Source organism: Narcine bancroftii, chromosome 6, assembly GCF_036971445.1.
Source record: "Narcine bancroftii isolate sNarBan1 chromosome 6, sNarBan1.hap1, whole genome shotgun sequence".
NCBI lineage: Eukaryota > Metazoa > Chordata > Chondrichthyes > Torpediniformes > Narcinidae > Narcine > Narcine bancroftii.
Genome location: NC_091474.1, coordinates 66,105,248 through 66,130,907, shown reverse-complemented (window position 1 = coordinate 66,130,907; position 25,660 = coordinate 66,105,248). Strand labels below are relative to the sequence as shown.

The 25,660-nt window shown below is 43.4% G+C and overlaps 1 protein-coding gene across 5 annotated transcripts in view; it reads right to left on the bottom strand.

Moving 5' to 3' along the window:
- Positions 1 to 13,844, bottom strand: part of myom2b (myomesin 2b) — a 163,846-nt gene extending 150,002 nt beyond the window's left edge. The window contains exons 1-4 of one of the 5 annotated variants that reach the window (XM_069885211.1): positions 12,045 to 12,282; positions 11,292 to 11,521; positions 10,450 to 10,650; positions 1,488 to 1,634 (exon numbers count right to left, since the gene is read on the bottom strand). In XM_069885211.1, the coding sequence (XP_069741312.1) occupies positions 1,488 to 1,609 (122 nt within the window). In that variant the 5' untranslated portion in view covers positions 1,610 to 1,634; positions 10,450 to 10,650; positions 11,292 to 11,521; positions 12,045 to 12,282. The other 4 variants (XM_069885212.1, XM_069885214.1, XM_069885210.1 and 1 more) reach the window with 4 other exon arrangements.
- Positions 13,845 to 25,660: the final 11,816 nt, after the last annotated feature.

Here is a 25,660-nt window from a genome sequence, read left to right as displayed (position 1 = left end):
ACTTCATCACCAATATCGAAGTACTTGGGCTGGCAGAGTCCGCAAGCATCGAATCCATGCTGCTGAAGACCCAACTGAGCTGGGTGGGTCACGTCTCCAGAATGGAGGTCCATCGCCTTCCCAAGATCGTGTTATATGGCGATCTCTCCACTGGCCACCGAGACAGAGGTGCACCAAAGAAGAGGTACAAGGACTGCTTAAAGAAATCTCTTGGTGCCTGCCACATTGACCACCGCCAGTGGGCTGATATCGCCTCCAACCGTGCATCTTGGCGCCTCACTGTTCGGCGGGCAGCAACCTCCTTTGAAGAAGACCGCAGAGCCCACCTCACTGACAAAAGACAAAGGAGGAAAAACCCAACACCCAACCCCAACCAACCAATTTTCCCTTGCAACCGCTGCAACCGTGCCTGCCTGTCCCGCATCGGACTTGTCAGTCACCAACGAGCCTGCAGCAGACGTGGACATATCCCTCCATAAATTTTCGTCTGCGGAGTGTTAGGTCTGCTTTGTTCATGAATGAGTGAGACAAACACCAGGCTGAGTCGAAATCAGGGTTCTTTGTTCTTTATTACCGGATTGTAACACTTGCGACTAACCATGTTAGTCGGAGAATGCATTCTGCCGTTATCAGCAAAATGGTGATTTTTTATACCCTTGGATACATGCTTAGAACATCATCATATCATTACTTGTCCAATGACTAAAACTGTTGCTATCCTTTCCCTGCTAGCTTCCTGCCTCTCAATCCATCAATGTCTTTCTTATCTTGTAAGTACAAGGATGCATTCACATCTTGTTACAGCCCTGTACAGGGTAACTCCTTACACATTCCCATCTCATGATGTTTTACCTTACAGGAGCCAAGCCAAAGAAGAAGAGGAGAACTACACAGAGATAGGTGAGAGTGAAGAACGAGCTGGCAGCTAAGTGCTGAATGTGCACTTGATTTTGACATTGAAGAAAAAATTTAGATCAGTACAAATTTCTGCTCCAATTCATCATTCAGAAAATATGCTGATTACCTTGGAACTTTCCCCATTTCATTTGCCCCATTTACAAACCTATCATCTCCCTTTGCAAATTGTGCTCTGGCCGATTCCGTTCAGGATGGCGCAGGACTTCATTCAGTTAGCAAGGCAACACAATTCTCCATTCATATGTGTATGGCATGATAAATGCCATTTCCATTGTTAGCATCCCAGAGATAATTGGGAACCTATGGTCTGTGTGCAGGTCAAAGGCACTCAGCGGAATAGTTTGGCACAGACTAGATGGGCTGAAGGGCCTATTGTGGTGCTGTAATGTTCTATGGATATTGCAACCACCTCTCTCAGTGATCAACTCTGTGAATGAATATGTGCATCATTGCAATAAATGATTTGCAGACAATTTTTTAAGATTGCCCATCCGTCAGCTGCCAGGGGATTAACCAGTTTCCTTCACCTGACTCTGTCATGTCCAGGTGTACTTTTCCACTCTCCTCACCTTTTCGATGTGCTGCTTTTACTGGTGTAATGCTTAACGACACTTTGCCTGTCAATGCTGCGGTAATCGGAGCCATAGTGTTTATGTTTCATTTGGTAAAATGGTAATATCTTTGTTGCCATGGTGACCAAGTTCCTTTAACCAAGCCTAAAAGGGAAAACAAATCATTAAGTGTTTCAAATGGAATGTTCATGGCAACATTTAGAAATAGTACAATTTTCATACCAGTTATTTTTTTGCACCATTGATTTCATATCATTTGGAACAATTCATTACATTTGGGAAATGAATCCTTTAAACACAATATGCCTGATGCATCATCCTGGAAGGAGCCTGAAATACTCCAGGGCTCTATCTCACCTAGAGAAACCATTCTCATTCTCTTTTTAGCTATGGCCTCCTTAGGACCCTGCTCAAAGTTTATGGGTGAAGCAGTCAAGTTTAGTTGGTTTCTTTTGCACCTGTCTCCAACCAACTATATGAAAAGCATTTTAAAAAATTAAGATTTCAGTCTATGTCCCCTCTTAAATATGCTATGACTTCCCCCCACCCCCATATTGAGAATGACTAACCTAGAACATGCACAAGAGGAAAATAAGACGAGAAAGAGAACAAAGCTGAAAATAAAGAGGGAAACAATTTAAGCTGAACTGTAAAGTTTGTAACATTTCAGTTTAGCAATGGATATAAAAACTCTTTTTCATTCATGATAAAATGTCAGGGTGGAGTGCAATTCCATTATTTCTCTTCTTGATCATTTACAGGTAGGATAACAAACAAAGAAGTTCTGCAAAGGACGAAAACAAAATGAACACGACTTAAAAGGATCAGGAAACAACAATCAAAATTCCTGGACATATCATGTGAAGAGAATCATTAGAACATTTAATTACAACTGGAAGGAAAAAGAACCAGAGGCTGACAGAAAATGATAGATGGATGAACATCATGGTTAGAAACGGGAGGCAACAACCAAAATTCGGGTCAGATGAATGGAGAGACATGATCGGCCACGCAAGGCACCTGAACGAACAATCTTTGAAAACTATGGAAGAAATAATGAATGTAGCAAAAAAAAACACATTTTAAAACATTAAAATCTGAATATTCTAGCTCATTGTACAGTGTTTTCCTTTATTTTATTAAAATTGATAAAATTCTTTGTGATTAAATGCAAACGAAAATCCCACCATCAGACATTAATGCAAAATCAACTTTTGTCACCATTTACTATCCAAAATAGGGTCATGATATCAACTGTTCCTTTTAAAATCTTAAGGAAACATTCAGCAAATCTGGGAGATGGAGAAGCCAAGTTACGTTTTCACGCTGAAACTTTATTAAATCTAGAAGAATTTTTTTTTTTTTTAAAAAGGAAGCAAGCTTGAAGTTGCAGAGAGAGGACTGAGTCAGGAAGAGCCCAAAGGTCAACGATAGGATGGGACCAGGAGAGATTAAACAACACGTCATTGGGATTCTCACTAAAAGATGGTGGGAAATGTACATGTGGGGAGGTGCACACAGGAGGGGAATGAGGTGTCAAATGTACGTGTAGAGAGGTATAGACAAGAATAGGTGAATGCAATCTAAAATACCAGTGGAGGGAAAAAGAAAACAAACTGAATTTTAAGCCAGATCGTAAAAGTACTTATAAATATATACAGTGGACAACAGTTGCTAAAGTCAACAAAAAAAATGAGGAGGATTTAATAGGTCATGTAGAATTGACCGATTTCCTGAACAACTATTTTGTGTCAGTCTTCACAGTGGAACACACGAAGTAAAGGTTGAAAAGAATGCAATGTTCGATACAATTGTTATCACTGAAGAGGTAGTGGAGCCAAAGGTAGATCAGTCCCCTGGTCCCTGGGTAATGGCAGAAATTATAGTTGGTGATAATTTACCAAAATTCTCTGGATTCCAGACAGGCCATTTAGAAAAGTGTTGGTGCCAGAGATGCTGCCACTGGTGCAGACCCGTGGAGAGAAGAGAGCAGAGACACAGAGCTCCTCAAAAGGGTTATTCACTCCCCCTCCCCCTCCCCCCAGAAGGGCCAAAGATACCCACTTCTGTGGTGTAATGTTCTATGGTCTGGTGACCATAGCAGCAGACCAGTGAGGGTCCTTGTGACTGAAAAACACAGGCGGCAGGGGCTGTTGGTGGCTTGAAGCGAGGAACCCACACAGGCTGTGGGCAGCTGGGAACCTGCAGACAAAAGACTCCCACCGGGCTGCGGACTGTTGGAGACTAGCTATCAGGACTGGGACGCGAGAGTGTGCAGAGGGCTACAAGGGCTCCTGTGGGGCCTTGGGCGCTGAAGGCTTCCTGATCACGTTGAGGTTTGGATCTGGAGCTCAGATGGTTTTGATTCAAGTCTATGTGGTTGGAGAGTCGACAAGAGCGCTGGAGGCTAACCCACAGACACTCAATGACTCTGATCCATGCACACAGTGACTCTGAAGAGGCTCCCTTTTGCTTCTCTTTCTCTGCCTGTAAGGGATGCCAGGCAATTTCTGCTGATGGTAAATCTATATCTGCCTTACAGCAGACAGAATGCAATTTTGTGAATTATTACATGTCTTAATACATGACAATAAAAGAATTTTGAATTGGAAGAGAGGAAACCGCACACGACTGTTTAAAAAAAATCTCAGCAAAAGCCAGGTAACTATAGGAGAGTTTGATTAACATCTGTAGTGGGAAAATACATGAATCCAACATTAAGGAAGAGATAGTAATGACAACGGGACAGAAATTGTTCCATCAGGCAGAAGCAACATGGATTCAGAAAGGGCAAGAAGTGTTTAACTACTTGGAGGATATTCCTAGAGGGGTTCCTGCATACTTCGATTTCCAGAAGGTATTTGATAATGCACTGCACAGAACACCTGCATAAGCTAAGGATGCATGAAATTGGTTTTTCTTTGACTGGCAATCAGTGGTGAAAGGAATTAGTGCAGGGCCCACAGATGTTCACAATATACAGAAGTGATTTAGAAGAGGAGAGCTTGTAATGGATCTAATTTTGTTAATGACAGCAAGTTGAAAACCAAACTGTCCAGAGAACACAATGTCTCAGAGAGATAGTGATAGGATATGTGAATGGGAAAGAGCCTGACAGATGGAGTGCAACGCAAGGTCATCCACTTTGAAAAGAAAAATAGCACATCAGACTATTATTTGAAAGGTGAAAAACTGCTGCATAGTCTTGTGCATGGAGACTTAGTGCATAAATCACAAAAGATTAGTGTGAAGGTGTTGTCGGAAATCAAGGAGGAAAATGGAATGCTCATCTTCATCGATGGGGTGATTGAATTTAAGAGCAGGGAGGCTCTACTGCAACTGAACAGAGTTCTGGTGAGGTTGCACCTGGAGTACTCCATGTAGTTCTGGCTCCTTAACAGTATATCCCAATGATATGCTGGCTTCAGAGGCAAAGCAGAGAAGGCAGACCAGGTCGATTCCAGAGATGAGGGGAGATCGAGTCATCTGGGACTGTACTCTGGATTTTCAGAAGAATGAGGAGATCTCATGGGAACATATAAACTTATGAAAGGGATAGTTAAGATAGAAGCTGGGAGGTTGTTTCCAGTGGCAGGTGAGACTAGAAAAGGGGGACATAATCTCAAAATTCAGGGCGTAGATTTTAAGCAGATGAGGAGGAACTGCTTCTCCCAGAGAATAGTGAATCTGTTGAATTCTCTGCCCAAGGAAGTGGAAAAAACTGGCTCAATAAATGTCTTTAAAACATGGATAAATACATTTTTGCTTTGCAAGAGATTTAAGGGTTATGGGTGGGTAAATGGGGCTGAGTCCACAGCCAGAACTGCCTGAAGTTGTTTAATGGTGGAGCAGACTCAACAGGCCAGATTCCCTCCTCTGGCTCCCATTTCATTTTTTTTTTAAAATTTAGAGATACAGTACAGTAGCAGGTCCTTCCAACCCAAGTCCATCTACATGGCCAATCAATCTACCAACCCTGAAGGACTTTGGAAGGTGGGAGGAAACCAGGGCACCCGGAGGAAACCCATGTAGGTCTCTGGGAGAACGCACTAACTCAACAGTGGATTCAAATCCAGGCCGCTGCTGTAATAATGTTGTGCCAACCGCTACACTAACCAGGCCAGTTACATTCTTCAGGATGCTAGAAATGCAAGTTACAAAACTGCAGTGGCTGATTTTCTGAAATATAAATTTGGTGTTCTAACCATACAACCATTTACAGAGCGGAAACAGGCCATGTTGGCCTTTCAAGTCCGCACCGATTTTGTGCGCCCTCTTCAGTCAAGCAACAAATCGTGTCATTGCATCAGCTAGTCTCTTTCATGACCACCACATTCATAATTCCATGTATTGATCCATGGCCTAAATTCATCACCCTCATTCTGAAAAATTCTCACATTAAACATAAGTTCAACCCATCCAACTGCCTACCATTTTGTCCTCTCCATTGCCCATCATTCCCCTCAGCTTCCCTGCTCATTGCATATACCTTTTTGTTCAATCCTTGGACAGTGTTTCATAACTGTAAGGAGTTACAGTGCAATAATGTTTAATAAAATGTTCAAATGTCCTCACCATCACTCATCAGAAGCTTGTCCAGCAGAAAATTTTAGTTGGAAGTTAGTGTGACACTGGTTTTGAACTGGCATCAAGACATGATTTGAACCATTTAAACACATTTTACATGGACTAATGTATATATTCATGTAATAGTCAAGTTTTTTGGACAAATTTTTCAGGTCAAATTTGGGGAAGGGGTGTCAATTTTTACAAGGGTCATACTTCTGACTGCAGTAAGTACCTGTATCGTTCAAGACGTTTAGTGATTGGATGGTCAGGTTGAGTTTTGAAAATTGTCAGGTTCAAGTTGAAAGATGAGTGTTACTCCTCAAGCATACATTGGGCTTTGTTAGAATAATGTCCAGAGTTAAGGATTGGAGTCGGGCTGGATGGCTGAAAGCTCGGTCATAAATTTAAATGTTTTAATTTAAATTTAGACAAACAGCATGGTAACAGGCCATTTAGGCCCACGAGTCCGTACTGCCTAATTACACCCAGTTAACCTACACCCCCGCTACAACTTTTTTTGAACAGTGGGGAGATACCCATGCAGACATGCAGATACTCCTTACAGACAGCACAGGATCCGAACTGCAGCCCAGTCCCAATCACTGGCGCTGTAATGGCATTGCACTAACCGCTACATCAACTGTGCCATCCTTCTAAACCTTTCCTTTCCATGGATCTGTCTAAATGTCTTTTAAGCATTCTAGTCATGCCCAGTCCATACACCAACCACCTTCTGTGTGAAGAAGGTGCCTTTTAGACCTTTCCCCTCTCACCTTAAATCAACAACGTCTAGTTTTACACCGCTTGCCTTGGAAAAATAAGACTATTCATGGATCTATTACCCCTCAATTTGATTAGCATCAATAAGGACCTCTCTTCATCAGCCACTGGCCTATTCCATGTTAAGACTGCATCAGGAGCGGTGAAGGGAGAAGCGCACAGGTCATTCACACCTCCATCAGGAGGAGCATTCCTGCATTTGCATGGAACGGTCTCAAGACAAGTAGAACAGGTATTGGTGGAGATGGACGGGCAAACCAAGGTGTTCCATACAGAATGATTCATGCTAAATTCTGAAAGAGGAGGAGAGTTGAAACATAGAAAAATAGGTGCAGGAGTAGGCCATTTGGCCCTTCAAGCCTACACCACCATTCAATATGATCATGGCTGATCAGTAACTGGTTCCTGCCTTCTCCCCGTACCCCCTGATCCCCTTGGCCACAAGGGCCAAATCTAACCTACTCTTAAATATTGACAAGGAACTGGCCTCAACTACCTCCTGTGACAAAGAATTCCACAGATCACATGGTGGTATCACTTTGTACTTCTTGGGGAAAAAGATATTGCAAAGAATGATCCCTGCAAAGCAGACGATTGAATGATGAGGTAGAATCCTCTTCTCACTCTGGCAGGATGTGGAACAGGCGAGTCTGACCTGATAATAGATAAAAGCCAGAATGGGAAAAGGGCAGACCTCAAAAGCAACACACAAACGTGCTGGAGAAACTCAGCAGGTCACACAGCATCCATAATAAGTAAAAGAAAACTAACATATCCAGCCTGGGCCTTTGGTCAGGGTCAGCTGCTCCCCTACTTACAATGGTCCGACTTATGATTTTTTAGAGTTACAATGGCTCGAATCCATACTTTCAACTTTGCATTCCGATCTCTTCCTGTACTTGCAATATGCAGCCTGCTACTCTCTCATGACGCTGGGCAACAGTAGCATTGCGCTAGAGTTTCATACAGCACACTCTCTCACAATGTGTACATTAATGATTTTTTCATAATGCAATAAAGGTAATCAAAATTTAATTCTAAAAAATGGTAGGTGCAGTATTATTCTGATTACTTGTTCCCAATGATGGGGGAGACGAGGACTAGAGGGCATAGTTTAAGAATACAGGGTAGGCCCTTTAGGACGGAGATGAGAAAGCATTTTTTTTACCCAGAGAAGTGTGAATCTGTGGAATGCTCTGCCACAGAGGGTGGTAGAGGTGGATTCGCTGACTATGTTCAAAAGTGAGTTAGATAAGACTCTTGTGGGTAACGGAGTTAAGGGTTATGGGGATAAGGCTGGAAAGGGGTACTGATGGTAATGATCAGCCATGATCTAAAATGGCGGTGCTGGCCTGACGGGCCAAACGGCCTACTCCAGCTCCTATTGTCTATTGGTCAACTTCCGATGCACTTGCTGGAACACCCCATTGTAAGTTGAGGAGCACCTATATACTTGCTGTGTGACCTGCTGAACTTCTCCAGTACATTGATGTATTGCCCTCAACCCCAGCATTTGTAGATTTTTCCTGTTTAAAGCCATAAAAAGCACTTTTGCAGAGATACAGAAAGGAGCATTCACATAGGCAGCAGCACTGGCAAGACAGTTACGAGATTCTGTTGACCTTGAATGGACACTGCACCCTCAACTACCCTGAGGCAAAGAGAAGGTAAAGAAGACTGGATGAAAGCAAAGTGGCAGAGTTGATGAGATTGTTTAAGTTCAGACAGAGAGCAGGGAATAGCTCCAATCATGTCACTGATGCACTGCAAAATAAGGGCTAACGAGGGAACCATAAAAACCACTCCCCATGTGTGAGAGAGGACACAGCTTGGAAAACTGTAGCTCCCCAGTGCCCCAGCTGTGGGGGAGAGTGAATCAGAATAGAGAGAGGGCCAGGTGGGCCAGTTGGCATGGGCCTACAATTTTGAGGGGACCCCTTGCCTTGGTAAAGAATATTGATATTGTAAAGAGAGTCAAGGGGAGGATCCTTTAGCACAAAATATTAATATTTTAAAAAGATTAATCAGATAAAATATAGATAAATAATTGCAGATAGCTGAAACCAACTGATGTTCCAAATTTATTCGCGGGGATACCCAACTCAAAAGTTACTTCAGGGTGAATGTGGAGGCGGAGGATGGCAGTGGAGGCCTGGGATGTGGAAGGTTTGTTATAAAGAAGCAGAGACCCTTGAAAACTTTCTCGGGAATGACCACCTCACATGCTGTCCCACTTGTTTTCAATGGTTTAAATGAAACATGGTAGCTTCTACTGCCACTAATGTCTCAGAGATTGAGATAACATTTATCAAAAATGGTCCTAAGGGAGTTAGAAAAAACATTGAGCAGAATCATGTCATCCACATCAAGAAGTGATGACCCATTTGTTTTTTCCTTTCCCGACAGCTTGTTGATGGGGGTAATGATTGCTGATGTGCTGCCAGCTCAGGGCATGGTCATGTACACTTGCAAGAATTCTGAGCCAGTCCAGGCACATTGAGGCAGGGATCTCTCTCTCTCAGCTGATCAAACAAATGCATAGATTTCCAGAATATTGACTGGTCCAGACTCTCCCACTTGCTCTCATCTGAAACCTCATAATAAATTAGCCCAAGTTCTAGGAGGCCCTCCCTCTGTTGCTCAGCACACGAAGATGTGCAACTTCCAAATATCTCGGACTTTATGCCCTGGAGCAGTGGTTTTCAAAGTTTTTTTTTCCTTTCTACTCACATCCCACTTTAAGTAATCCCTATGCCATTGGTGCTCTGTAAGGCTGTGAGGGATTACTTAAGGTGGGATATGGGTGGAAAGAAAAAGGTTGAACACTGTTTTAATCATCCCTCATTGACTCGTTATGTGCACGGTTTCAGAACTCCAAAGGAAATGGGCCAATGACAATTTTTCTCAAGCAAACTATTTAAGTAACAATTAGGTCTAGAGCAGTGATTCTCAACCTTTCCTTCCCACTCACATCCCACCTTAAAGCAATCCCTTACTAATCACAGAGCACCGATGGCAACGGGATCACTTATAGTGATATGTGAGTGAAAGAAAAAGGATGAGAACCACTGGTTTAATGTATTTTCAGCTGGATTCATTATGATTTACAACTGTTTAAAAGTCATTAATTATTTATAATCATTGGAACTGTATTAAATCTGACAAAATATCAGAGATATTTTGAAAATTTAAAGCAGACCATCCATAAAATTCTGTCAGGTTGCTCCTGCTGCCTCTGCTCAGAGAGGTGTCGAGTCACAGAAATCAGAATCAGCCTCATTCATCCCCATGCTGACCATTTTCCTATCTGGTCAAGCTCTTGGTTAAATATGTGGAAGTCTCGGACTCCACCAGCTTCTCAGGCAATGTGTTCCAGATTGCAACACCACCCCATCCCCCCTCGCCCACCCCCGGAACCAAGCCTATGGGGTCTACTCCAGTATTGTACAATAGATCCCATCAGGTCCTTCACAGATTAAGAACTGACATTGGGGTTGGTCTCGTGCAGAAGTCTCTGCAATAAAGTACAGGCTGACCTGATGGTTCCATGTGGAGATACAGGTGAGTCAGCATGACACAGCCTTACTACTTTTTAATTCAATTATCATACCCTGTTGTGCAGCAGGTAGAGCCACTGCCTTGCAGATTCAAAGACCTGGGCTCAATCCCAATCTTTGCTCCAATCTGAATGGAGTTTGCACGTTCTCCCTGCAAAGGCACATGTTTCCTCCAGGTGCTCCAGTTTCTTTCTCCCTCCTACCAAAAATTGGCCATCGTAAGTCGCCTCAGGTGTGTAGATGAGTGGGAGAATCTTGGGGAATTGATGGGAATGGGAGGGAAGAATAAAGAGATAAATATGGGATCAGTGTCCGTGAGGGCGTGATGGTTGCTGTTCACTCCAAGAGCTGAAGGGCCTGTGTCCGTGCTGTATCTCAGGCTCCATGACTCTGATCATCAGCTTCCATTATCCTGGAGATGTCAGGGGAGATTGGTTGCATTTTGTTCACCTGACAATTTGCTTCCAGGTAATTGTGAATTATTGAATCCAGGTCTCCAAGATGCCAGTCTTGGAAACTGCACAAAAAAAAACGTACAAGCAAGATACCACAGGGAAAACCAGGAAATGGCAGAAATACTCAGCAGGTGGGGGCAGCTTCCGTGGCAGTGAACCATCTAAAACTGGAATGGGTTGGGGAGTGTTTAGGGTGGGGACTTAGCACTACAGTGTACTTGGCAAGAAGGGCATGAGCATTTCAGGGAGCAGGAGGAGCCCATAATTTTCAGTGAGATTAACAAAGGTATAATCAGCAGCCAATTTGTATGAAGGGTGGGAAATGGATCACACAACAACCCAGAACCAGAATTGAACCACATCATTCTCCCACCCGAGCAACCCTTAATCAAGAGGTGCACTGCCTTGACAACAGTGTCCCACCCAAAAGATCGACCAACCATTACTCCCCATGGATGCCACCTGACAGACGGAGTCCTCCAGTTTCTCATCATCTGCTCAAGGGGTCAGCGGAGACCCCGACAAGAAGGAACTCCCTCAAAAAGTAAGTCATGCTTCCTGAACAATAAAGTGATCGCCTTTTGGTGCCAAGGTGAATGTTTCTCCATTGGCCTCTTGCCTTGTTTTAAAAGATTGCTTCAGACAAAGGTTGTTGGGTATGTAGAAAGGGCTGTAAAGAGAATTTGTAGAAGAACAGACAATGGTAACACTCAAAATGCATTTGCCCAAGAACATATTGAACAGAACATTACAGCTCAGTACAGTCACTTTAACCCTCACTGCTGTGCTGACCCACGTCAACCTACTCAACTATCTAAATCACACCTATTACACTCTATTTTTCTTAAATCCACATGCCTACCAGTCATGTGAAAGTCCCTATTGTACCAGCCTCCACCACTACCACCCCTGGCAATGCTTTCCAGACACTCTGTATGTGTTTTCACTCCACAGGCGAACAGTGACCCTACTTTGTTCCGGAGAAATTTCCAGGAATTCAGGACCTCCTGAGCCTTCCATACCACGGACCAAATTCCTGGAAATGTGCCCCCAACCGATGATGCGTTACGCACTCACAGGAGTAAGAGCAAGTTCGCCTCCCCGTCCGTCGATCGTCCACCCCTCCCTCCCTCCCGCCTGCCTGTTGGTCTCTTGCCCACCCGCTCTCTCCCGGCTGTCTGTCGGTCACTCACTTGCTCCCTCCCACTCTGTTGCTCGCTCGCCCGTCCACTCCACCCCCCGCGCTTCAAGGCTGCTTCAGCACATCGCGACGATGCCGGATGAATGGCCCACTTCGTTTCCCATAATCTCTCATTTAAGATGGAACCGCTCTGGGAAATCCGTCTGCGTGAGGGATTATGGTTAATGAGGACAGCCATTCATCCCGCATTATGCTGCTGTCACGACAGGCCGAAGTGGCCCCGCTGTTGACAGGTAGTATCTTTTAATTTTAATCGCCTCCGTGACGCAGCACGCAAGCACTGACGTCACAAAGCTTCCCTGCTTGGCCATTTGGCTCTTCACACCACAGGTAGAGGGCTGTCCGAGAAAATTTCCCAGGGCTGCGGACCTGGTTAAAATTCATTGGCTGACCTTTTCACACCGCAGGTTCACCATAGGGTTCCCGGGAAAAAATACCAGGGAGTGAAAGGCCTTGATAAGAAATGGAGTCTCCCCTAAACTTCCCTCCACTCATCTTAAATAGATCTCCTCTAGTATTTGCTATTGCTGCCATGGAGGAGGTGTGGTTTTCAAATGTTTTCTTGCCACTCACATCCCACTTTAAGTAATCCCTATGCCATTGGTGATTGCTTAAGGTGGGATGTGAGTGGGAAGGGAAGGTTGAGAATCATTATTCAACACCCAATAGTTACTGAAATACTTTGCGAGAAAAATTGTCATTGGCCCATTTCCTTTGGAGTTGTGAAACCGTGCACATAACGAGTCAATGAGAGACGATTAAAACAGTGGTTTTCAACCTTTTTCTTTCCACCCACATCCCACCTTTAGTAAGGGGTTGCTTATCACAAGAGCACCGATGACACAGGGATTGAGTGGAAAGAAAAAGGTTGAAAATCATCGATTTAGAGCGATATGAACCCAACGCAGGCAAGTGGGACGAACTTTATGGGGGTGGAAGGACTCTGCTTTTATTGGAATCCTCTTTGTCCAACCGTCCTACCTTACCCATATACGGCCTCTTCAGTGCAGTGGCTGCTATCACCGGCACAGTGAACAGATGCTGACAAGAGATCCCGTTCCCTATTCCTTGTTCCCACCTGGCCCAAATTCTTGTGTGACTATCAGTCAGACAAAGTGAGCCCAAACACCTCTTGTTTGGGCGTTGTTGATAAGGCGGGTTGAGGTTCAGACTGGCCGGGTGAATGGTATGGCCACCTCCCTCCCTCTATCCCCCCCCGCCCCCCCCCCCCGGTCAGAATACTACTGGGCGTTTCACTGCTCATCAAAACCGCGCAAGGGATGGAAAAAATCTCAAAAATTATTTTTAGCCAACTGCGACAACCACTTGAAATTCGAAGGATCCTTCTGAGCGCCACTTAACTAAATTTACCAGGAAAGGTCGTAATGATTTGCCAATTTCAAATATATTGCTTAAAGGAAAATGGTCATTGCATTTGCGGGCGCGCCAACTCCATTTGTATCGGGGCAATGGATACATAAACAGAGAACTGGTAACAGATAAAACGCGAGGTTGGGGTGGAGAGGAGAAATACGCGGACACTTTCGACAACAGGTTCGGGAGATTCTACAGTAAAGAACATGCCGTTTGGGAACGGTAATGACGAGGTATCTTCCCCGTTCGGAACGGAGGAAGGCGAGAGATGAGAAATTCTCATCCATTTGGATTGACTACAACCTCACCGCCCTGCCTGCTTGTCCACAAATGCAAGGGTAAATACTCACAGGATTCGGGGGGAAAGAGTCGAAAGGTTCCGAAGTGGACCCGGCTTCCCAGCCGCGAGGGTCTGGCTGACGAAAAACAAAAATAAGTCTGGGTGAAGGAATGCTCGCTCACCCTGGATCCCTTTTATGGCCAGACACCACGTTATATATAGAACAGCCGCTCTCACGTTGGTACATCTGATTAGTATTTCCCGATTCAGGGGTTTTCAACCTTTTTCTTTCCACTCACATCCCGCTTTAAGTAATTCCGATGTCGTCGGTGCTCTGTGATTAGTAAGGGATCGCTTAAAGTGGGATGTGAGTGGGAAGGAAAGGTTGAGAATCACTGCTCTGGACCTAACTGTTACTGAAATATTTTACTCGAGAAAAATTGCCATTTGCTCATTTCCTTTGGAGTTATGAAACCGTGCACATAATGAGTCAATGAGGGACGATTAAAACATTGGTTTTCAAGCTTTTTCTTTCCACCCATAAGCAACCTTTTACTAATCACAGAGCACTGATGGCATAGGGATTACTTAAAGTGGGATGTGAGTGGAAGAAAAAAGTTTGAACATCAACCCACCGGCTGATACTCAGATATTTTATAGACAAACTCTTTCGTGGGCTCTCAGTGTAAACCGATCCGGTCCCTAGCCAGTGATTTTGTTTGGTTTACATCTTCTGGGCACTTCTGAGGAGCTTGTAATGTTTAGTGCTCTGCAACCGATCTGGTTATTTCATGAGCCCCGTGGGAGTACATCGCTGTTAATCGCCTGTAATATGCTCGGAGACTCCTCGCCTACTATTTCATTGCTTTACAGAGCACTTGAATCCACAGTGTCCCCATCTGTGGCTAGTAACAGAACGCAGACTGGTTCGAAGTTGACTAAACCAGGTCCTTTCTCCACCATTCTGCCCCGCCCCGCCCCGCTGAATGAGGACTACTTTGTTGTTGCTGCGCCTGGCTGTTCGAAGTCCTCTTTAGGAAACCGCAGGAAGTTGAAGTGGGGAGTGGAAAAAACCTGCTGACTGTGCTGATGTTAAATAAAGTAACGGGCAAGGAACAGGCGGGATCGTCTTACGCGGGCTCTCCGATTTCCCGAGGGACCTGCCCAAGACGTCGGGGCAGGCTCGGGGTGGGGGGTCATCACGTTGGCCATCCGACCCATTGTACTTGAAGAGAGTCGGAAATTGTCCCGCGTGTGCCAGTAACCACCTGCGTTCAACGTCCAGGCTTCGTTGCTCCATCATTCCCCCAAAGCCAATTCTACGTGTAAAGAGTTACAATCCACCAGTTTTACAACTCGCCACGAACTAGAGATATGCCAACGGACCCTTTCGGTCTTCAATGTTTGCAGTTACCGTCAGTTTCAACGTTACGTTACTACCTGCTCGAATCCAGTGGCCACACTCCTACCGCCTTCCTTTACCTTGTGCGAACTTCTCGGACCCTCCACCCCTTTTCCCTTTTTTTCTCTATCGTCTCTAACCTCTGATGAACTCTCGGACGTGGTCTTTGACCCGCTGAAATGTGAGGGGGGGGGGGGAAGAGGAGAATCAAAAACTATTGATCCTGACCCAGTTTACCACGGGGGGGGGGGGGGGGGCAAAGAGACGATAACAGGAACTTTTTTTTAAATGACGTGCAGATTTTGCGGCTGTGGATTGGTCTGCAGCTGGAGCTTACACATTGAGAAGAGATTCTGTGGAAGATCAATGAGGAATTTCTCCAGAATTTTGTATCATTTCTCCAGTCTAATTGGCCATTAGCTCGGTTATTGGTACACATCATACCCGAATCGTTACAATTATAACGTCCTCCAAGCCAATCTCCCAATATCTCCAGTTCTGCCTTCTCTCATCTTCCACACCAGTCTAATGTTTCTTGCCTTTCCCCTTCCACCATATCTCGTCTCCATATCTGTTCTAACCTTGTTTTCATCCAAAGCAAGGGTACGTTCCATTTTCCCCACCTTCCAACCACACTTTACATCAATGTGACACCACCCCAAAACACATCCTCCCTCCCCTCCTCGTTCCAAAATGACCAATCTCTCCACCCCTCTCTTGTCCACCATCTCACAGCACCTTCTTGTGCAATCATTGGGGGTGTTAATCCTGCTCTTTTACCTCTTTCCTTCTGTGTTGGAAACCAAACTTTTTCCAATTCAGCACAAATCATTCAGTGTTCATGCTGTGCTTTCCTCTTCATTAGATATGCCACGCCTCGATAGAATAACCACTCTGCAGAATCTCTCTGTTCAAGGCATATCCCTCATGCCACTTTAACCGGTTTTGCAGGTGCATCAGTGCTCAGCTCAAAGATCAGAAGAATCTGCAGAAGGTGGTGAATGCAGCTCAGAACACCACACAAACTTCCCTCCCACTACATCTCCTGCTGCCGAGGACACACATCCAACAGAGTGAAGAACCCACCCCAGGCACTCTCTTTTTCCTCCCTTCAGGAAGAATGTTCAGAAGGGTGGAATTGACTGTTTCATTCCTGCAGCCATCAGTCCACTGAACAAACTCCATGCTGCTCGTGCTCTTTCTCTTTAGCTGCTTTCAGGTGCTCGGACGCAGATAATGCGACGGCAGACGTGGCTTTCAGGTGGCCGGGAGAAGACGCCTTTCTGTCACCTGAACGTGCCAGCTGAAGGAGAGCCACGTCCGAGCGAACGCCGGCTCCTGTGGACTGTGGCTGTAGTCAATTGTGACTCTGCTCTACAGCTGTGCCTCTTGACCAGTTACTTCAGATCAGTGCTTTTCAACCTTTTTCTTTCCACTCACATCCCACTTTCAGTAATCCCTATGTTATCGGTGCTCTGTGATTAGTAAGGGATGGCTTAAGGTGAGATGTGAGTGGGAAGAAAAAGTTTGAAAACCACTGTTTTAATTGTCCTCCATTAACTCGTTCTGTGCAGTTTCCAAAGGAAATGGACCACTGACAATTTTTCTCAAGCAAAATATTTCAGTAACAATTGGGTCTAGGGCAGTGATTCTCAACCTTTCCTTCCCACTCACATTCCACCTTAAACAATCCCTTATGTATAATCCCACAGAGCACCGATGACATAGAGATTACATAAAGTGGGATGTGAGTGGAAAGAAAAAGGTTGAGAAGCATTGGTTGAATGCATGTTACTGACTTGCTAGGCCACACTCAGAAAAAGCTTTCTCGCTGTACGAGGCATAATGTGCCAATAAAACTTCAAATTAACTTTCAACAACCAGTAACTTAACATTTCAGTTTTCCATTCCCCTTTGTCTGTAGCCTTTCCTACAGCAGTAACCTAGAAGAACAGCATCCCATCCTCCAATCTACCCTGACAAAGTATTCATTCCCCTGAGGAAGGACCCAGGCCAAAAACATCGATTACCCTTTACTTCCTATGGATGCTGAGTTTCTCCAGCATGTTTGTGTATTGAAATAAACACCTGTAATCTCCAGATTTTCTTGTTTAATTCCAACCAGGCATGTTTGCTGTTTATAGGACGACATTAAATTCAATACCATCAGATCATTGGCCTTCTGCATTTGTATGAGATCTGGGCAGCATTTCACAGTTCCAATGCTGTTTTCTTTCCTCTTTCCTCAAATATTATTCACTACTTCCTCCTTTGGGACTTGCAATATGCTTAATTTTTTTCAAGGTTTTTTCAGATCAGCAAACTGAAATGTTAACCGGTTTTTCTCTCCACAGGTCCTGCCTGACTTACTATTTCCAACATTTATGATTTTAATTGACTTGTTATGGAAATATGTCTTTGTTTTACATTATTATTTTATAAAAGTCTATGACAAAGGGAGAAATAATATCAATAATGTAAAAGTCATTGGTGAAGATTGACACAGGATTTCTCTTATAATCCAGGATTTAGGGTTGGGAGAGTGCACCAAAGGAGCAGAGCAAACAAATCGCTGGCTGCAAAATACAAATCCAACTTGACAAATAACTTCCACAATGAATACTGGTTCAGGAGAGACTAATTTGAGACAAAGGGGTTTCAGAATAATATGATGACAGCAAAAAATAATAATTTGCTAGAATAGTGGGGAGTGGGAGGAAATGGGAATCCCTGGAGTAACCATTAAGGCAGAAGCCACACACCAAGTGGGTATGTATAATCTATATTTTCACTCATATAATGTACACATAGCGTGCAGAAAATAATAAATTGAGTAATAATATTTTCATTCAATGCACACACGGATATACCATGCAGGTGTAGTAGTCTAAATTACAACTAATATAAGCAATTGGCATTTAAATGAGACATGAGGCAAAGCACATACCAGTATCTGCCACAGTTAATCTCCCACAATTAACTTCCCCCAAAGTGTCCATCGCCCATTGAGATGAGATCCTGCTGCAGCATATTAACAAGCTTTGGAGAGGAATCAATTAAATAGATTGAAATCAGGCTTCAGAGTTAAGCAGGATTTGAATTCTAATGTTGCTCAAATCAGAGGCACTTGGTATGTTAATCTCCTCCCTCAGGGAGGAGTCTGGGCATTAACATTGATAAGATGCAGTGCCCAAGCCAGAATGTCCCATTGAGAAGAATACCATGGCATTCAGTACAAAGAGATATTCCCAACATCAAAATTTCCCACGGCCACTTTAAATTGTGCTCATTCTTTCCTTGCTGCTATTATTCATGCTTGCTATAGCATTCCCTCACCTGCTATAAATTGCAGGCGCTTCTTTCCCTCGCTATAAATTGCTGTTTCAACTTTCCCATGCCCACTATAAATTGTGCACTTTCCTTCAACATATTAAAACATTCTCACACAGCACACACATGCATGCATGTAACGCACAGGGAGGTTGGGTTGCCGGGTTTGTAAAATATGCATAAAATGGACATTATAGATGTAAAAATACAGTAGATACCCAGAAAGTTACACAAGAACTGGAGACCAGGAGTCAGCAGACCCAAGGGATGCAAGGACCCTTTTGAGAAATCTATAAAACTACCACATTGTCAGAGAAAATTTATGACATCCTATTAGAATTTCTAAGGAAAGACATAATAACAGGATTAACCTCAGTTAGTTTTGATTTATAAAATGCAAGTTATATCTGACCTCTTAAATAAGCTTTCGAAGTTTATTTATTAAAATAAATTTATTATTCACTGAATTAAAAATTCCTAAATTTGTTTTCTTAGAATTAAATCTCCATCTAGAAAATGATTTTTACTTTCAGAAATTATACGTGCATCAAAAGTGGTGAATGATCAGATAAAATCCTAGCTTTATACTCTTCACACATGACTCTTCCTTGTAACTGTGCTGATATTAAAAACATATCTATTCTCAAATGCAAATTATCTCTGACTAATCTATTGCAGAGCTTTGACTATACTGTTGAGGAATCAGAGGATGTGGTATATTTATACTTTTGGAAGACTTTATAAAGGTTGGTCAACAACATTAGAGAATCTGAGGTTAGAGGCTGATGGATTAACAATTGGTTTAAAGAAAGTGAAAGGTGAGAATAGATAGGTCTTTCTCAGGTTGAAAGGCTGCGACTCGCATTACCAAAGAAATTAGTGCTTGGGTCCCAACTATGAAGCATCCATTTCAATTAGGGGACTATAGTATTATACAAAACAGAACCTTTGACCCAACTGATTCATGCCAACCAAGTTGGCATTCTAAGATAGTCCCACATTGGCATTTGGTCCACATCCTCCTAAGCTTCTCCTATCCATATATCTATCCAATTATCTTTTGAAGGTTGAAATCAGACTTCCTTCCATAATTTCTTTTGGCAGCTTGTTTCAGACATGCACCTCCTTCTGAGTGAATTGTTGCCCCTCAGGTCCCTCTCCTACCTCACATTATACCTATTCATTCCAGTTCAATCATAATCTACCCTGGAAAACATTCACTTTATCCATGACCCCCATGAATTTATGTTCACCCCTTAATTCCTTTCCTCTTGTGAATAAACACCCAGTCTATCCAAACTCTTCTCATAGCCCAACCCCTCTAGTCCCAGCAACATCCTAGTGAATCTCTGCTCCTCTACTTCCAATGTATTGATATGCTTCCTGTAGCTGGACACAGTACTTCAAGTGTGGTCACATCCATGCCTTGTATAGTTGTATGATGAGGTACCACCTTTGGAACTCAATACCTCACCTGGGAGTAAACTTCAGCATTCTCTTGCCTTTTGTTTTGGCACCCCATCGCATTGCCTCTTTGACATTTCTTGCATTTTTTTCTACTAAAGCTTAACAGAAGCCTGAATAACTGGTCTTCACTTTTGCCCGGGCATGTACTCAATATCGAATGCCCAGACTCAGGTTTCTCTCCATCCCTGCCTCTGAATATTTCTCAATATTTTTCTTTCCATCAGCAGTCCAGCAGTTATGCTCTTTCCCTTATAAAACATTGTTTTATTCTGATTCTTAGTTCAGGGATATTTTAAAAGCATACATGTTCTCCACAGTGATTATTGAACTTGAGTCAACTGATGACATAATTCATTCCCCTCTCAGATGCTGTTGGTTAGTTCTCTGCAGTCCACACCATACAATCTGCATCGTTCTCTCGTACCCATATTTCCATGTTGGTGTCACCAACATGAAATGTTAGGATGAGTACTTGTTCCACAGTTTCAACCTGACATGCTGCATGCTGACTCCATCGAGCTCTTTCTGCATATATAGTTTCATCTTTTTTAAAAATTATTTTTAAGGATTTTCAATCAACATGGAGTTACAAAACAAAATCAAAGAAACAACACAGATAGATACAATAAAATACAAAAACCGAACTACATGTTGATGTACAAAGAAGCAAGAATCACCATGCTGATTCTTCAAAGTAGGAAACAGAAAAAAAGAGAAAGAATTGTTTTATCTTTCCAGAGACTTGCATGCCAGAGTCTTTCATGGCCTTTTTCACCCACAGAACACATATCGCCGTCTTAGTCAGATTTGTTATCTTCATCCAGACTTGGTCCGTAACCCCCACCACCCCCCCCCTCCTCAAATGAGCGCATCCACCCACTGACATCACAATGGGGTCGTGGCCTGATAATTGGCTGCATGGGTGGGGAGAAGAGACATCATAATCCCTTTTTCCCATCATTCCACCTGCTAATTGGTTCAGAACCCCATTGCCAGACCCTTTAATAGACAGGCTGAGCCCGGGTGCCAATTGGAGCAGGTGTTATACAAATGAGTGGCAGTTGTGAGCATCAGCAGAGGGTTGCATGCGTCTTTCCCTCAGCCACCATCTTGTCTTCCCAGCTGAAACAAATTGAATTGAAGACAAAGCCAGAGATAAAAAGTAATTTAATTTTACTCCCTGTCATTTCTTCTGCAAAACCCCTATGCCTTTCCACAGAACCCTGTTTGGGAACACTGCTCTACATGCTCACACACTCTACTGATAGGGACTTTCATACACACTCCCAGTTCCCTATACCAACAGGGGTGAAAGTCTCTGCAAGTACTGATCTATCACAGTACTACAGCTCAGCTTCAGTGTAGTTCACTTTCAGCAATGTCCACAACAGCAACCTGGCATGGAGGGATGTCTAAGGCTTGGATCATGAGGCAGAGGGAAAAAATGTGCTGAGCATTGATGCTATATATAGTTCTGATCTGGGTGCCTAGCCAATAATGTCCCGAGGTCATTTAAATTAGCCAATGGCAAGGTGTGCACTAATGGGTGGCTGGAGTCCAACCTTGATTGTCAGGTGATGTGACGTTTGAATAAGTTTCAGACACAGAGGACATATGACCTCCCACAATCCACAATATTCTAGACAGGCACGGCGGCTACGTGTTTTTCCACAATCCACATTTAACAAAAGGTAACCAATTTTTCAGGCCTCCCTTGCTTCCTTTAACAACCTGAAATACATTTCAGAGAGAGAGAGAAAAAAACAGGAACTAGCCTGGAGATCTGGCAGCATCTGTGGAGAGAGAGAAATTGAGTTAGCACTGGAAGTACATGAACTCCTATCAGAACTGGCAACTTTGTATCCAAACCACAAAGGCTGATGACTAGAAATTGTTGAATTCAGTGTTTGAGCACAAGGTTAGTGGTACCTTGTCATCAGAACATTTTTTTCCAAACTGTGTAATGGAGGTGGAACCTTCCTTCAAATAGAGCAGCAGAAGCAGAAGTCTTAGAATTACATGCAAAACATTTGGATGCCTCACTGAGCAGAGCTGAGATTTTCTTACTTCAGTGAGTTATAGCCTGTTCTCATTTTTCAGTGTTTGTTCACCAAACATTGAGTACTCATGAATCAATAACACAAGTATGGCCACTGCACCACCCAGTGGCAAAATACGATCTCTGTCTGTGTAGAACCTTTGCTTCCTACAAATTACATTCATACACCCATGCAGCATGGAAACAGGCCCTTCAGCCCAACCTCCCTGTTAGTCATTTGCCTCTCCAAGCTAGTCCCATTTTCTTACAATCATCCCATATACTTGTAGAAATATATTTTAAATGTTGTAATTGTACCCAGCTCTAAAATTATGTCTGGCAGTTCGTCCATACACCCATCACCCACTGTATGAAAACGTCACTCCTTAAGTACCTTTTAAATCTTTTGCCCCAAGTTTTGAGGGTCCCCTATCTTGGGAAACAAGTCTACCTCCCTATCTACGCACATCAGATTTTATTATCTATAATGTTATCCCACAATCTCCAACAATCCAGAGAAAAATGTCCCAACATCCAGCCTTTCCTTATAACTCAAGGCTTTCAGTCCCAGCAATAGCCTTAAGATTTTTTTTATGCAGCCTTTTAATCTGAATGTTGACTTCTCTGTTAACAGGGTTTATAAGCATTTGGAGAAGTACAGTCTACTCAGGAATAGTTAGCATGGCTTTGTGAGGGGATTACCGTGCCTCAGAAGCCTAATTGAGTGTTTTGAGGAGATAAAAGGTGGTGGCATAGCAGTAGATGTTGGCTCTATGGATTTTAGTAAGACATTTGACAAGGTCCCCATGGAAAGACTTGTTCAGAAGGTCCTGAGGCATGTGATCCATGGAACTTCGGCTGTGTGGATCAACAAAAAATGGCTTGCATGTAGAAAGCAGAAAGAAGTAGTGGAGTTCTGCTGTGATGTATTCAGAGACCCCTGCTCTTTGTGACTTTTAAAATGACCCAGATGAAGATACAGAAGGTTGGGTCAAAAAGTTTGTGGATGATACGGAAGTTGGAGGAGTTGTGGATGGTGCTGAAGGTTGTCATAGATTACATAAGCATATAGACAGGATGCAGTGATGGGTGGAAAAATGGCAAATGGAACTCAATCTAGATAAGTATGAGCTGACACATTTTGGAAGGTCAAACCAGTACAGGGTTAATGGTTGGATACTCATCAATATGGAGGAACAGAGGTACCTTAGGGTTTAAATCCATACATCTCTCAAGATTGCCGCACTAGTTGATGGGATAATTGACAAGGCCTATGGGGTGGTGGGCTTCATTAGTTGGGGGACTGAGTTCAAAAAGCAAGAGATCATGTTGCAATTCTACAAATCTCTGGTGAGAAAACTCTTAGAGAGTATTGTGTTCAATTCTGGTCACCTTATTAATGGGAAGGATGTGGAAGCTATGAAGAGGGTGCAGAGATTTACCAGGATGCTGTCTGGAATGGAAAATGTCTTATGAGGCAAGGTTAGCAGAACTATGACTTTGGAACGTAGAAGGATGAGTAGTGAATTAATAGAGGTCTACAAGATTCTGAGAGGCATGGTGGACAGCAAGTGCCTTTTTCCCAAAGCAAGAATAGCAAACACAAAGGACATCTGTATAAAATGAAGAGAGGAAAGTTTAAGGGAGATATCAGGAATAGGTTGTTTAAAACACATAGTTGCGGTTGCCTGGAATGTCTCACCAGTGATATTGGTGGAGACTCTTAATCAGGGACAAGGTAGGAAGTTTAGTATTTTTTCATCGAGGGCTGAAGGGACTGTATTGCACTGAAATGTTCTATGCAAAATAAAACAATCTGCTGGAAGAATGGAACAGGTCATGCATTAATGGGAGAGAAAGAAATGTCAACACTTCAGGTGGACACATTTCATCATCCATTCATCAATTTGTCATCCATTTTCTTTCTCTCCCACTGGTGATGCTCAACCTTCTGAATTCCTCTTGTTTTTTTTGCTCCATCTTCCAGCATCTGAGGTCTTTTGTGATCTGACAGAGTATGAAAGAACCTCAGTCTCAGGTCTGGAAGGTAAATAGCATGCAAGTTCTCTGGAGTCGTCAAGTTTAATTTCATCTGATTGCACAAGTACAACCTGATGAAACAACTTTTTCCAGTCCTCGGTGCAAAACATACAGACACACAACTAGATATAGCACACATATGCAGGACAAGTTTTCATATATACAAATAAATAGATTTTGTTTCATGAAAATAAGACTCGCATGGTGAATGTCAACAGGTCCTTTGGTCATTCAGCATTCTCACTGCCTGTGGGAAGAACCTGTTCCTCAGCCTGGTGGTGCTGGTTCTGATAGTCCTGTATCTTTCCATGCCAGATCATTAGAGAGATCCTCCTTCTTCAAACAACATGGCTTTCTCTCTACCACCATCAACTCGGCACTCACCCACATATCCTCCATTACCCACAAATCTGCCTTGGCCCCTTCCACCCTCACATACAAGGACAGGATTCCTCATCCTCCCTCACCTAGCACCCCACCAGCCTCCACATCCAATACATCCTCATCTGCCATTTCCACCACCTACCACATGATCCCACTGCTAGATATATATTCTCCTTTCCTCCCTTCTCTGCATTCCACAGGGACCGCTCCCTCTATGACTCCCTTTACAACTCCTTCCTCCCCACCAATCTTCCCCTTGGGACTGACCCCTGTGACCATAGATGCTCCACTTGTGACCATAGATGCTCCACTTGTGCCCATAGATGCTCCACTTGTGCCCACATCTCCACCCTCAGCACCTTTTGGGACCCAAACAGTTCTTCCAAGTGAAACATTTCACTTGTGGATCTGTAGGGATCATCTACTGCACCCTGTCCTCTAGCTGTGGTCTCCACTTCATCGGAGAGATGGGATGCAGACTGGGAGATCACTTCATTGAGCACCTCAGCTCTATCCACCCCAGTAGCAGAGATCTACCAGTGACCACCCATTTCAATTCTCCATCCCATTCTCTTGCTGTCCATAGACTCAGGTACTGCCAGTCTGATACCACCTGTAAATTGGAGGAACAACTGGACAGCCACCAACCAGATGGCATTAATATTGATTTATATGGGTTTCGTTAAACCTCCTCCCCTCCCCTTCTTCCCCCATTGTCTCTCCATTCCTTGTCTCCTTTCACACAGACATGGTAAATTCTACCTAGTCCCTTATCACATCCTATTAACACCTTTTATTGGTCTGGATTATTCCTTCCCCATTGTTTGAATTCTGAGGCTTTCTATATCCTGCTTCTGCCTTTTCTGATTTTACCTCGAGGAAGAGCTCAAGCCCAAAATGTTGGAAATATATCTGTCTCCTAGAGATGCTGAAAAGACCAACTGAGTTCCTCCAGCATTTTGGTGTGTTTACTACAATCACAATGTCTGCAGCCTATCGTATTCCATTTTCTTTTCCTTGGATATATTGCTAGATATTTACAAATACCTGAAATTAATTCAGAGAATACACTTGCTCTGCCCATTTAACGCGTCATGTTCCAAGGACTCATGCCACCAGGCATTAAAGAGTAGTCGGGCACTTGATTGTGGTGCAGTTGCCCTTTATAGATTCATTCATAAATGTCCTAAGAGGACAGTCAGAATCACAGACCCTGTATTTTGTCAGAGGCCAGTATAGATATAGAACAGAGGCTGTTGACTTCCTGTACAGCAAGCAAACAGAAGCATTAAC